The sequence below is a fragment of the Mandrillus leucophaeus genome, unplaced genomic scaffold (assembly GCF_000951045.1).
Source record: "Mandrillus leucophaeus isolate KB7577 unplaced genomic scaffold, Mleu.le_1.0 Scaffold858, whole genome shotgun sequence".
Lineage (NCBI taxonomy): Eukaryota > Metazoa > Chordata > Mammalia > Primates > Cercopithecidae > Mandrillus > Mandrillus leucophaeus.
In genome coordinates this window covers 360,043-374,081 of record NW_012109341.1, presented here as the reverse complement: position 1 = coordinate 374,081, position 14,039 = coordinate 360,043, and the positions used below count along the sequence as shown (strand labels likewise).

The 14,039-nt window shown below is 36.9% G+C and overlaps 1 protein-coding gene across 1 annotated transcript in view; it reads left to right on the top strand.

Moving 5' to 3' along the window:
• ANAPC4 (anaphase promoting complex subunit 4) overlaps positions 1-14,039 on the top strand; it is a 48,392-nt gene that overhangs the window by 29,239 nt on the left and 5,114 nt on the right. The window contains exons 16-20 of the mRNA XM_011968729.1: positions 1,735-1,790; positions 4,207-4,256; positions 7,659-7,715; positions 8,026-8,082; positions 10,358-10,451. Of these exons, the coding sequence (XP_011824119.1) occupies positions 1,735-1,790; positions 4,207-4,256; positions 7,659-7,715; positions 8,026-8,082; positions 10,358-10,451 (314 nt within the window). The remainder of the gene's footprint in view (positions 1-1,734; positions 1,791-4,206; positions 4,257-7,658; positions 7,716-8,025; positions 8,083-10,357; positions 10,452-14,039) is intronic.

Sequence of the window (14,039 nt, the reverse complement as noted above, 5' to 3'; positions counted from 1 at the left end):
CGCCCGGCCGCAAGGTTTCTTTAAATACCAGATGCTTGATTACTTACTCATGTTTATTCAGGAGGCAGTTTAAAGTTGCTTGGAATCTCTGTAGGTTGGGGCAGCAGGGAGCAGGTGCCAGAGTATGTGGAGCTTTGCTTCAGGCTACTGGTGCCCACGTGGAAGTGCCTTAGCTCTTCCGGAGAGTAGCCCCCTAAGCATTCTTCGTGTGTTGGAGGAAAGAACATATTGACCACTCTGTGTTATATTTCCAGTTTGTCCCTGTGTCCAGCCCCACACATCACCCTGAGGTCTTCTGTTAGAGCTGACATTGCTAAGGTCTGAGCATCCCTGGGCTTCTCCAGGGCGGAGGCTCCTTCCCAGGTGCCCTCTCCATGCACTGCCTGGCAAGGGGCCTCCGCTCTTAATCTGCGTCAGTCACTTTTGCTGTTGAGCTGCATCAGTCCTCTGTCACTTCTGACGTTTCTGAAGTTTAATTTCTTTTTTATTGTTCTTTTTGTTTTTGTGAGTTTCTAGCACATGCACCCCTCTCCTCCCATGGCCATTTTCATGGTATTTTAGAAGGTAGAGGCTGTAGATGTGTGTGCTCAGAAGACAAAAAAACACAAGGAGAAATGGCATTGCTTTTCCTGTATTTTGAAGTATTTTTTGGTTCACCATATTTGCAGAGAGCAAATATAAAATATTATGCTTTCTATGATCACTTCTCAGTATGAGTGAAAGGTAGTTTAACTTATTGTTCTTTCAGGTAAGTAGAATTATTACAGGTTCCAGATGGAGAAACTGAGGCATTGAGCATTTCGATGTTGGTCTGGTGGCCTGGGATAGGGTTGAACATATTGACTGCACAAAGGAACTTTTTTTCTTTCTTTTATCATTGCTGCAAGAGGGTTTTGGTTATATTGCTTAGTAACATAAGAGATGTTTCAGTCTTTTATTCCGGGCGTTTTACTTTGTACCAAAAGGTTAATGATACTGACCTACCTCTCCAGTGGTATTATGAAACTTAATGCTTGGAAAGGGCTTTGAGATTTGGGAATGAAAAGCGCAGGTTTTTGTCTAGAGTAATTATCTTATATATGTGAGCTTAAAGAGATAGTTTAAAAAGCGATAACCCATCTCTCTATTCAGAAACAGTTTTATCAAAATGAAGATGGCTTCCATTTATATAACACTTAATTTTGGGGGGACATTTGTGTAAAGCCAAGGGAAATTCAACTTCTGAGATCTCAATTGTTAGAATAAAAAATCAGCTTCCAAAAATAATGGTCCATTGATATCAGAGGTAATGACATAGCACAAATTTGTAATAATGGTTTTCTGTTGAAGTTGATGTTTTTTCTTCTTATTGACCGATGAGTATTTTCTTTTAAAATGAGAATAATGCTGAAAACTGTTTTTTTTCTGAGTTATTTTATTTGCAAAGTAGAAAAGGAGTTCATGCTTTACTGAATAATAAGAAAGACTATTACACAGTTTGTGGCAAGGCTCTTGTAACCAGTTAGAATCTAAGTTATTTGCTTTATTTTTAGAATCAGTATTTTCTTTTTTGAAATTTTATTTTTAGGTATGTGTTCAATTTGTAACATCTGCTGTTCTAAAGACTTAAATGTCACCCAGATAGAATAAAATAGAACAGTAAGGATTATGATATTTCTTGATAGTTAAGCAGTGATATATGAGCCCCCCACATAATAATCTTACTTCTGATTTTTTTTGTTTTTATCTCTTTAGAGTTATAGACAGTAGTATGAAAAACTTCAAAGCATTTTTTCGGTGGCTGTATGTGGGTAAGTTACATACAGTAAACTTGCATGCATTGAGTAAATGCATTTTTATTTTAACACTTTAAAAAAACTATAGGAGTATTATCTTAGATGGTTTCAATAAATCTAGTACAATTTCAAATACAATGAGAGAATTGTATAATGATCCCTGTTGTACCTTTCACCTAGCTTCAGCAGTTATCAACACATGGCCAGTCTTACTTTATTCATAACACCCACCTCCCCACAGAAATATTTATTTATTTTTTATTAGTATATAATAAATATACATATTTTTGGAGTACTCGTGATAATTTAATACATTCATATAATTTGTAAAGATCAAATCAGTATAATTGGAATATGTGTCACCGTAAACATTTTTCCCTGTGCTGGAAACATTCCTCACAGAACTATTAAAGCTAACTTGTAGCCTGTGTTATCCCTGTTTGCTCACTGGTAGTTCACATTTTTTAACTTTGTAATGTCTCCATAGGTTAAAATAACATTTAAAAAAATTTTTGTAAGTATCAGGCACTGTTAGGTGCTAGATTTTAAAAGTAAAAAAGAAAAAAAAAATAAGAGTCTCTGTCCTTGGGTAGCTTATCTTCTGTTTGATTATTTGGTCTTCTGTCTTTAGATCTCTACTGTCCACTATGGTAGCCACTAGCCACATGTGGCTGTTTAAGTAGATTGAAATCCTGTACAACTGTATATTTGGTTCCTTAGCCATACTGTCCACATTTGAGGTTCTCAGCAGCCACAAATGGTTAGTGGCTGCATAGAAGTAGAACATTTCTGTTGCCACTTCTATTGTGTATTGATGCTTCAGCTAAATAGAATGCAGACCACTTATAGCCTGTCTTTGTATCTTCACAATGTCTTCACATTTGGGCAGGTATTTAATAAGTATTTGTTGACTTGATATTAAATGTTTTGTATTCACTCTGCAGTATATGCATATTTTATTTAGGTCCATTTATATTGCTATTTTTGTGAACTCTCAATATCCTTAAAATAATCCAGCATATATTTCCCTCCAACATATGCAAAATTTAGTTTTAATGTAGTTTATGTCACACTTGTTGAAACTCTAAAGAGTAAAATAGAATGTAAATTACCTGTAATGTGCTGATATCCTTTAAACAAATGTCCAGATCTTCAGTTCTAATATTGTAAAAACAGACTTTATATTTTTCAACCTAACATAATTGCTTTTGTTTAAAAACTGAATGTGATCTGCATATGTTGATACTTTTTGATATTTCTGCAAACTGTACCAATACTAACCAGAATGAGGAACCAGAGTGCTTATCAGGCAGGCCTGTTTAAGATCCATGTTGTTAATTAGAATAAATTACAATATTAAAAGTGAATGAGAACTTAGAAGAGTCTTTTTTTTTGCAGAGGTAGTTTGGTTTTACTTATAATTACTGGAGGTAATTTAGGCAGTGTCTGTCCTTACTACACATTCTAACTGTAGTAAGAAATCAGGATTAGAAGAGAGATGACTTACTGCTCAGTCCTTCTCATTAGAGCAGGACATTGTAGAAAGCACACTGGATTGGAGAAGTGGAGATCTACTTGTAATCCTGGCTCTGTCCCCAGTAGCTGTATAACTTTGGTTTTCTTTTTGTAAAATGTGATCTCCATGAAGGCGGGGACATCTTTTATACTGATATATCGCTAGCACCTAGGGTATGCTCCATAAGTAGTGTTTTTGGATGGAAAGAATGAGTGGAACTAGATTTTAGTTCCCCTTTCAGATAACTTAGACGTTTAAATTAATTAAAAACAGTTATGTATTTGCAAAAGTACTTCTGACTTGCTTATTACTGACCAAATGCAATGAAGAACCATGTTCAAATACCATGCAGAAGTACATGAAACATACTTTGTCTTGACTTAGGTGGAACATAATACAAAACACATAGTACTGATGAGGACAATCCTATGAAAGGACAAAGAGAGTCAACTACAGATACTAGATCAAAGAAAAGTACGTAAATATACTGTAAGTGCGTAGCAGAAAAGACCAAGGGAAATAAACAGATGTCTTTGGTATCGTAAGACTTGGGAGGAAAGGATGGCTTGCAGATTTTAAGAGCAGAAACATCACCAGGTTAAAAGGAGGGATCCTTACACACGTAGTCTTAGCACAGACAGCAGTTAGATTTGTCTGGAGAGGCAACAGGTTGAATTGAAGAAGAAAAAGAATAGTTTAGAATGGTTAGAACAACAATTTTGAACCTGAAAATATGAAGCAGATTAAAGTTCTGGCACCCATTAGTTTTTGGAAGAAAAATGTTTTTGTTGGTGAAAAGCTGTGTAAAACTGAAGATTTAGTTCAGTCAAACACCTTGTCTTTGAAATGTATTTAAAATTAAAATTATGTTTGTAGTTTGCTTTTAAAGATAGTTTTTTAACTTTGTATTTCCAGCAATGTTGAGAATGACAGAAGACCATGTGCTTCCCGAGCTGAATAAGGTAGTATGTACTAGTGCATTTTCACAGTGTTCACTTTGTCCTGTTTGAACTCAGCTGTGCTGGTCATCTTGGTACTCTTCCTCAGGTATTAGTTAACAGGAAGTCAGGATGTAGACATTAGATCCCTTAAGCACCACCTTTTTAAAAAAGAAATTTGCATGTTTTGTGTATTGTTTCTTCTCATAGAATACCTTTATTATGACTATCTAAATTTATAGTTTTCATGTTTCGATAAGGTTTTATAATCCATGTAAGACAGCATTCTTGTATTCCTTACTTTGACTTCCTTAAATTTTAAATGCTTCTTATTTTCCTTGGAAATCAGGTGCTTAGATATTAGTCCCTGTGTTGAAGTCTGGTAAGCAACAGTTTCTTTCTAAAGAAAGAAAGGGTGGATTGAAATCCTGTACAACTGTATATTTGGTTCCTTAGCCATACTGTCCACATTTGAGGTTCTCAGCAGCCACAAATGGTTAGTGGCTGCATAGAAGTAGAACATTTCTGTTGCCACTTCTATTGTGTATTGATGTTCCAGCTAAATAGAATGCAGACCACTTATAGCCTGTCTTTGTATCTTCACAATGTCTTTACATTTGGGCAGGTAGTTAATAAGTATTTGTTGACTTGATATTAAATGTTTTGTATTCACTCTGCAGTATATGCATATTTTATTTAGGTCCATTTATATTGCTATTTTTGTGAACTCTCAATATCCTTAAAATAATCCAGCATGTATTTCCCTCCAACATATGCAAAATTTAGTTTTAATGTAGTTTATGTCACACTTGTTGAAACTCTAAAGAGTAAAATAGAATGTAAATTACCTGTAATGTGCTGATATCCTTTAAACAAATGTCCAGATCTTCAGTTCTAATATTGTAAAAACAGACTTTATATTTTTCAACCTAACATAATTGCTTTTGTTTAAAAACTGAATGTGATCTGCATATGTTGATACTTTTTGATATTTCTGCAAACTGTACCAATACTAACCAGAATGAGGAACCAGAGTGCTTATCAGGCAGGCCTGTTTAAGATCCATGTTGTTAATTAGAATAAATTACAATATTAAAAGTGAATGAGAACTTAGAAGAGTCTTTTTTTTTGCAGAGGTAGTTTGGTTTTACTTATAATTACTGGAGGTAATTTAGGCAGTGTCTGTCCTTACTACACATTCTAACTGTAGTAAGAAATCAGGATTAGAAGAGAGATGACTTACTGCTCAGTCCTTCTCATTAGAGCAGGACATTGTAGAAAGCACACTGGATTGGAGAAGTGGAGATCTACTTGTAATCCTGGCTCTGTCCCCAGTAGCTGTATAACTTTGGTTTTCTTTTTGTAAAATGTGATCTCCATGAAGGCGGGGACATCTTTTATACTGATATATCGCTAGCACCTAGGGTATGCTCCATAAGTAGTGTTTTTGGATGGAAAGAATGAGTGGAACTAGATTTTAGTTCCCCTTTCAGATAACTTAGACGTTTAAATTAATTAAAAACAGTTATGTATTTGCAAAAGTACTTCTGACTTGCTTATTACTGACCAAATGCAATGAAGAACCATGTTCAAATACCATGCAGAAGTACATGAAACATACTTTGTCTTGACTTAGGTGGAACATAATACAAAACACATAGTACTGATGAGGACAATCCTATGAAAGGACAAAGAGAGTCAACTACAGATACTAGATCAAAGAAAAGTACGTAAATATACTGTAAGTGCGTAGCAGAAAAGACCAAGGGAAATAAACAGATGTCTTTGGTATCGTAAGACTTGGGAGGAAAGGATGGCTTGCAGATTTTAAGAGCAGAAACATCACCAGGTTAAAAGGAGGGATCCTTACACACGTAGTCTTAGCACAGACAGCAGTTAGATTTGTCTGGAGAGGCAACAGGTTGAATTGAAGAAGAAAAAGAATAGTTTAGAATGGTTAGAACAACAATTTTGAACCTGAAAATATGAAGCAGATTAAAGTTCTGGCACCCATTAGTTTTTGGAAGAAAAATGTTTTTGTTGGTGAAAAGCTGTGTAAAACTGAAGATTTAGTTCAGTCAAACACCTTGTCTTTGAAATGTATTTAAAATTAAAATTATGTTTGTAGTTTGCTTTTAAAGATAGTTTTTTAACTTTGTATTTCCAGCAATGTTGAGAATGACAGAAGACCATGTGCTTCCCGAGCTGAATAAGGTAGTATGTACTAGTGCATTTTCACAGTGTTCACTTTGTCCTGTTTGAACTCAGCTGTGCTGGTCATCTTGGTACTCTTCCTCAGGTATTAGTTAACAGGAAGTCAGGATGTAGACATTAGATCCCTTAAGCACCACCTTTTTAAAAAAGAAATTTGCATGTTTTGTGTATTGTTTCTTCTCATAGAATACCTTTATTATGACTATCTAAATTTATAGTTTTCATGTTTCCATAAGGTTTTATAATCCATGTAAGACAGCATTCTTGTATTCCTTACTTTGACTTCCTTAAATTTTAAATGCTTCTTATTTTCCTTGGAAATCAGGTGCTTAGATATTAGTCCCTGTGTTGAAGTCTGGTAAGCAACAGTTTCTTTCTAAAGAAAGAAAGGAAGGGTTCCTGTAAGGACTGTGACAAGCGGCGATGGAGTCTCCTTCCAGGGACGTCTTACAGAATAGGGCGGAATTTCCACTTGATTCCTGCAGCTCACTCTTCTTCACCCCTGCTGAAACTGTTTAGATAGGTTGGGTAGTTTTGAGCCTGAAAAAATGGACAGCATTAAAATTAGGCTTGTGAACTAGATGAGAAAGGGATTCTCCACTGTCTACAACTCGTTTGCTAAGTAGATCTTTTGCACTGTGGGGGACTGGCCTTGCAAACCAGGAAAGTTTCACAATAGTTGTTTTTCTGACATCACTGTTAGCTTTATTTTGGGAGGTAAAATATGTCAGTTGTTGGAAGGAATCCTTAGGTATAATTTTCTGATGGCTGAAGAACTAAATTGGGATAAATGCAGGTCATCACAAGAAGCAGGGGCCTGCACTGAAGCAGACAGCACTGTTTGCCTGCAGTCCTTAACTAAGGGTGACACATCTTATCTGGGGTCCAGTGCCCATTCCCAAAGGAGGAACCTCAGCACGTGTGGTCTTAGCACAAGGCCTGAAATAATAAATAACCTTAGGCCATAAAGAGTTTTGTAGCTATTGGATTAACTGATTGGAAGATGAGTTCACATGTTTAATTACATTCTTGGAACCCCAGGCGTTCTTATTTTCACAGTCGCATAATCTATATTTCTTTGAAAGAACTTTGCCGGTTTTCCCGTGGCCTTTAGTAGATGGTGAAAATGTCACATTTATTATTATGTACCATTTCTTTTATTGAGCAGCTTTCTTTTATCTTGATTTGTTTTCTTTTTGTTCCTTTTGTTGATAGATGACTCAGAAAGATATCACATTTGTTGCTGAATTTCTTACTGAACATTTCAATGAGGTAAGAAGTTGATACTCCCGTAATGCAGTTTAAAAAAAAATTGTAGTAAACCTGGGTAATGACAAGACATAATTAAATTTAACCCAATGTTATTGAAGTCCATAGCCATTACTTTTTTTAAACTGTTGAACTAATTATGTTTCTAAACATAGTCAGTAAACCAGACTTTTGTTTGTGTGTCTTATAATCTACAAAAGAAAATAATAACTGCCACTCACAGCTCTCTTGAAAAGGAAAGTTTGGGGTTTAAATTTAAGATACTTTTCTTCGTGAGTTGACTTAAGAATTAAACTATGTTTATTTTTTCCAGGCTCCAGACCTTTATAATCGAAAAGGAAAATACTTCAACGTTGAAAGAGTTGGTCAGGTATGGGCTTTGAACTCATTTTAAAACCTTAGCAGTGTTCGTCTTTGTTATCCAAAGTTTCTGGAAAGTAACACGATACCAAGTAATACAGGAGCTCTGCCCTTTTAGTAAAGTTACCAAAGAGCAGCAGTTTTTAAACATTTTGATCGGAGAACCCTTTTACATTCTTAAAAATTATTGAGGACTAAAAATACAAAAACTAACTGGGTGTGGTGGTGGACACCTGTAATCCCAGCTACTTGGGAGGCTGAGGCAGGAGAATCACTTGAACCCAGGAGGCAGAGGTTTCAGTGAGCCAAGATCAAGCCACTGCACTTCACCCTGGGCGACAGAACAAGACTGCATCTCAAAAAAAAAAAATTATTGAGGACTAGAAAAGAGCTTTTGTTTATGCAAGTTATCTATTGCTGATAGCATTATTAGGTATTAAAAATTAAACATAATAAAAAATTATTCCTTAATTCACTCAAAAATACAATATAACAGCCGGGCATTGAAGCTCACACTTGTAATCCCAGCTACTTGCCAGCTACTCGAGAGGCTGAGGCATGAGAATCGCTTGAACCCAGGAGGCGGAGGTTGCAGTGAGCCAAGATTGCATCACTGCACTCCAGCCTGGGCAACAGAGTGAGACTCAGTCTGAAAAGAAAAAGAAGAAAAAAAAAGAATATACCCACTTACTGTTACATGTTAATATAAATACTTTTAGTGAAAAAGGATATTTTACAAAATAAAAATAATTTAGTGAAGAGTGGTAATGTTTCATATTCTTGCATACCTCTCTGATGTCCAGCCTAATAGAAAACAGGTGGATTCTCATATCTGCTGCTACATTCAGCTTGTTTTGATATGTTTTTTCTATAGTATCAGTGTATATGAAAAAAGTCTGGCCTCACATAGGTGTGTATATGAAAAGGGAGAAGTATTCTATTAGCTTTTTCAGATAATTGCGACTTTGCTTTATTACATCAAATCTGGACAAGTGATAATATCTTAAAGGTTCGTTTCAGCGTGGAATCTAAGATTGCATCAGTGAACATTTTTTACATTAAAATTCGTTCATCTCCCTCGCACTTTGAATGGATCTTTGCCCATGCATAATTTTGTAACATCATGCTTTGGTCATTTTGGAAATGTTGGTTCCCTGAGTCATGCAGCTGTTCTAAATGCTACCACCTTAAATAGCACCACCAATTTAATCAGAAAAGTCTTCGTGTTGTGAAGCACACGGGCAGATACAGGTTTTCCAAAAAAAAAAAAAAAAAAATTTTTTTTTTTTTTTTTTTTTTTTTTTTTTTGAGACAGGGTGCTTCCTCTGAGTACAGTGGTGCAATCATGGCTCACTGCAGCTTCCACCTCTCCCACTCGCCTCTTGTAGCTGGGCCTACAATGTAGCACATACCGCCATGCCTGGCTAATTTTTGTCTTTATTTCGTAGAGACCCGACATGTTGTCCAGGCTGGTCTTGAGCTCCTGGGCTCAAGTGATACGCCTGCCATGGCCTCCTAAAGTGCAGAGATTACAGGCCTGACACCATGCCCAGCCTATTTTTGCTTTTAACATAAGTGCTTTTCCTCAAGATAACCACCATGTTTTTGTGTAGCAAAAGTGCCTATGTATAACTCTCAGTTCTGTCACACAGAATATTAAAGATTTGTACTCAAAAGTTGAAAATAAAGTTAATAATTTAATGACTTCGTTAAAGATAAATGAAAGTATGAGTATGTGACAGAAAAAGAATACAGTGACTGCTGGTATGATTTGGAACCACTACCGTGATTCTTGACTGAGACACAGTTTTCCCCACCATCAGTGCAGATGTTAGCCCAGTGTAAAGGGCAGGTGACATCTACATTTTTATAAAACTAGTATTGACTTTGTGGATCCCCAAAAGCATCTTGGGGATTCCCAGGGGCCTGTGGACCTCATTTGGAGAACAACTGCCATAGAGTATATTGACAGTATATTGACAGTTGGTAACTTACGAAACTAATTTATAACTTGCATATATAAAATTAAAATATGTTCATGAAAAAGAAACACAATTTAAGTTCGATTTGTGGTCTCTCTACATCTACAACATAGTAATCTTAATATATTGCAGTTTGTTTAGTTGCTTGACTAATTAATTCTGCCACATACACATAGCAGATTTTGGCTAGCTCACTTAGAATAATAGTAATGCACTTTCAGAGGACTTGGCAGTAAAACAAAGGTATGGAAGGGAAATAAGTTTATTAGAAATAAACTTAAATTTCTAATTCTGTATTTCTAGTACTTGAAAGATGAAGATGATGATCTTGTGTCACCCCCTAACACAGAAGGAAACCAGTGGTATGACTTTCTTCAAAATAGCAGCTACCTTAAAGGTATTTCATGAACCAACCAAAAATAAACATGATTTGGGCCATGTTTATTTTTATTTAAGACTAGGTCTTGAATAAACAGTTTTGCTGAAAACTTGCTGAACACTTATCTAAGTTTATTAGACTTTATTTAATTATAGGAACAGCAAAATAACCAATCGTGTATGACATCATCATGATAGATAGACACTCTGAAGTTAACTATGCTATAACAAGATTGCTTATTCCTAAGTAGTCTTATTTCAGTGTTTTGCACCCTGTAAAAAATAGGATTTTGAGGAGAAACTATAGAGCCAAATAGTGAGAAACGTCTTTTTTGCCAATTCCAATTTATTATCTTCTAAAAGCACAGTGATGCTCAACTGTATTCTCGGGTTGTAGTTTCGTGTGTGTGTGTGTGTACTGTTATGCCTTTCATTTTCTAGGATGTCAGAATGTTAATACAGTAAAGCTGTCCAGCATTATGAGGGATGCAGCACATAATAGCAACCATTAAATATACCAGCACTTCTTACTATTTTAGATGAAAATATTTTAAAGCTTGTATTTCTTTGCTGTCTGAAAGAATAATCTGACCAGATTTAGCAATTTCTTAGATCTTTAAGGTAGTAACTAACATTTATGGGTTGCTTAGTCTGCCGTATATACACACAATACCTGCTTCAGTCTTCACAAGATTCTGTGGGTAGATACTTGGTATCCCCATTGACTAATGAGGAAACAGAAGGTTAGAGAAGCCTGGGATCACACAAGCTGGTTAGTGATGGAGCTAGGATTCTGTTAATGTGAAAGCCTGAGGTTTTAACTAGACGAGCAGTACAGGTTGAGCATCTTAATCCAAATATCCAAAATCTGAAATGCTCCATAATCGAAAACTTTTTGAGCACCGACATGACACCACAAGTGGAAAATTCCCTACCTGACCTCATATGATGGGTCCCAGTCAAAGTGCAGTCAAGACTTTGTTTCAAGCACAGAATTATTAAATATATTGTATAAGATGTACATGAAGCATAAGTGAATTTTGTGTTTAGAAATCCCCAAGATACCTCATTATGTATCTGCAAATATTCCAAAATTCCAGAAAAATCCAGAACACTTCCGGACCTAAGCGTTTTGGATAAAGTGAAACTCAACCTATAGTAATTCCTGCCACTTCTATTTGGTTGCTGCGTCTGTGAATGAATGAATGCATGAATGAGGGAGAGAATTCTTTGATGCCCAGAACTTTACATATGGTCCAAATTCTTTTTCAAAGCAGAACCTATTTTGTATTGCCGGAGAGTCTTGAGGTCAGTAGGGAGATGCATTGGTGCAAGCTGGCTATTGAATGGAGGGAGGATATGGGTACAGGAGATGCTACTCATTTACTGTATTTAATCAGGATGCCCAGGGAGTAAGGCAGGATGTCTGTGGAGGGCCAGTGGCGGTGTGTCAAGAGTAGTGGCACCTGGACCCTGTTGCTCTTTTGGCTATTATTGATCTAGGGAACTTTGCCAGGCTGAAAATAGGTCCTACTCTCTTTTTTTCCCCCCACATCTTATGTGTCTGAATAAGAAAGGCCTGATCTTAGCTACAGACCTGATGGAACTCACTATTGAGTTCCATACTGAATTCCAGTGAGGAAATATCAGTGCAACTGTTTTCTTACACTGCAGAAATCAAGTGCTAAATACTTGATCTGTGTAGTTTCTTTAGGGTACATGGGTCAGTATTGTGTAATGGGTAAAAGCTGGTGCTCTGGAAGCTGGATTGTCTGGATTGGAATCTGCTCTCCTGCTTCGTAGTAACGCGGCTGAGAGCAAGTTGCCTAACCTCTCTGTGCCATCGTTTCTCATCTGTAAAAAGAAGGTGGTAATAATGCCTCCCTCAAGAAACTGGTGTGGAGATTAAATCAATTAATCTGCGTAAGCACTTAGACTAATGCCTGGCACTTAGCACAGAAGCAGTCTGTAGGTTTGCGTCAGAGCGGTTTTTACTCAGTGTTTCTGACAACAAAATGAGAGACATTTTTTTCCTCCTGACACCAACCAATTTTGACACCAACGGGGTGTCCTACAATTCAATCCCGACACTAATTACAGACAGCGCAGACCTCACAGGATAAGGGCGCAGTCCCAGAAGACTGCCCTCGAGTCAGATGTCAGGTTTCTAGATCACCCACATCTCTTGGGTAGCCATGCTTGTTGTCAGACTTGGCTATAAGGTCAAGAGTTCCCAGAACTTTCCTCCCTTTCAGGTTGGATAGTTTTGCTAGAATGACTCACAAAACTCAGGGAAACATTTAATTTTTGTTTACCAGTGTATTGTAAAGAATATGACTCAGGAATAGCCACATAGAAGTGCTATATCAGGCAGGGTATAGAGGGAAAGAAGCAGAGCTTCCATGCTCTCCCAGCACCTGGACATATTCACCGCCGCGAAAGTTCTCTGAACCTCATTGTCCCAGTGTATTTATGGAGGTTTCGTTATGTAGACATGATTGATGAAGTCGTTGACCACTGGTGATTGAACTCAACCTCCAAGCCCCTCTCTCCTCCCTGGAGGCTGGCAGGTGGAGCTGAAAGTTCCAAACTTCTAATCAAGGCTTGGTCTTTTTGGTGGCCAGCCCCTATCCTAAAGCTGTCTAGGTGCCAGCCAAGAGTTGCCTCACTAAAACAAAACATGGTAGTCCTAGCACGTTGGAAGGGTGAGGTGGACAGATCACTTGAGATCAGGAGTTCCAGACCTGAGCAACATGGTGAAACCCTGTCTCTACTAAAAATTAGCTGGGTGTGGTGGTATGCACTTGTAGTCCCTTTACTCGGGAGACTGAGGCAGGAGAATCGCTTGAATCCGGGAGGCAGAGGTTGCAGTGAGCTGAGATTGCACCATTGCACTCCAGCCTGGGCAACAGAATGAGACTCTGTCTTTAAAAAAAAAAAGAATGTTCCTGTCACCTTTATCACTTAGGAAATTCCAAGGGTTTTGGAAGCTCTGTTCTAGGAACTGGAAACAAAGATCAGTGTCTTTCTTTGATACCATAGCATCTGTCACTTTGAGAACTTAAAATGTTAATGTGATTATAATTCATTTTATCCAGCATGACTTTATCTAAGGGAGGGCCTACAAAGCACAGTGGAAGAGGGTGGGCATTAGAGTCAGACTTGGGTTTGATTGATAGATCTAGATACTTAGTTATTTTCACACTGGGCAATTGCCTAAACCTGTTGAGCTTCATTTTTTTTTTTTTTTTCATCTGTAAATTGGAGAATATGGTGTTTACTTCATATGGCTATTGTAAGCAATAAAAGAAAACAAAACTTATTTTAGAAACCTAGCACAGCAGGTGTAAGTGCTAAATTATATATTATTTTCTCCTGATAAAGTAATCTTTTAAAAAGTAAAGAGCTTATTTATATAGAGCTAGTTTCCAGTCTCTTGTTTTTGAGACTGTTAAAAACAGTGCTGAGCAGTACTGGACTGCTGTTGTCGGTTCACTGTGGCAAAGAATAGAAGAATGAACTGTATTTCATCATATATTTGATGGTTCCCAAATCATTCCTTTCTTCTTAGAGCCAGCAGAGACCTACAGTTGGATTTTGGTGAGTC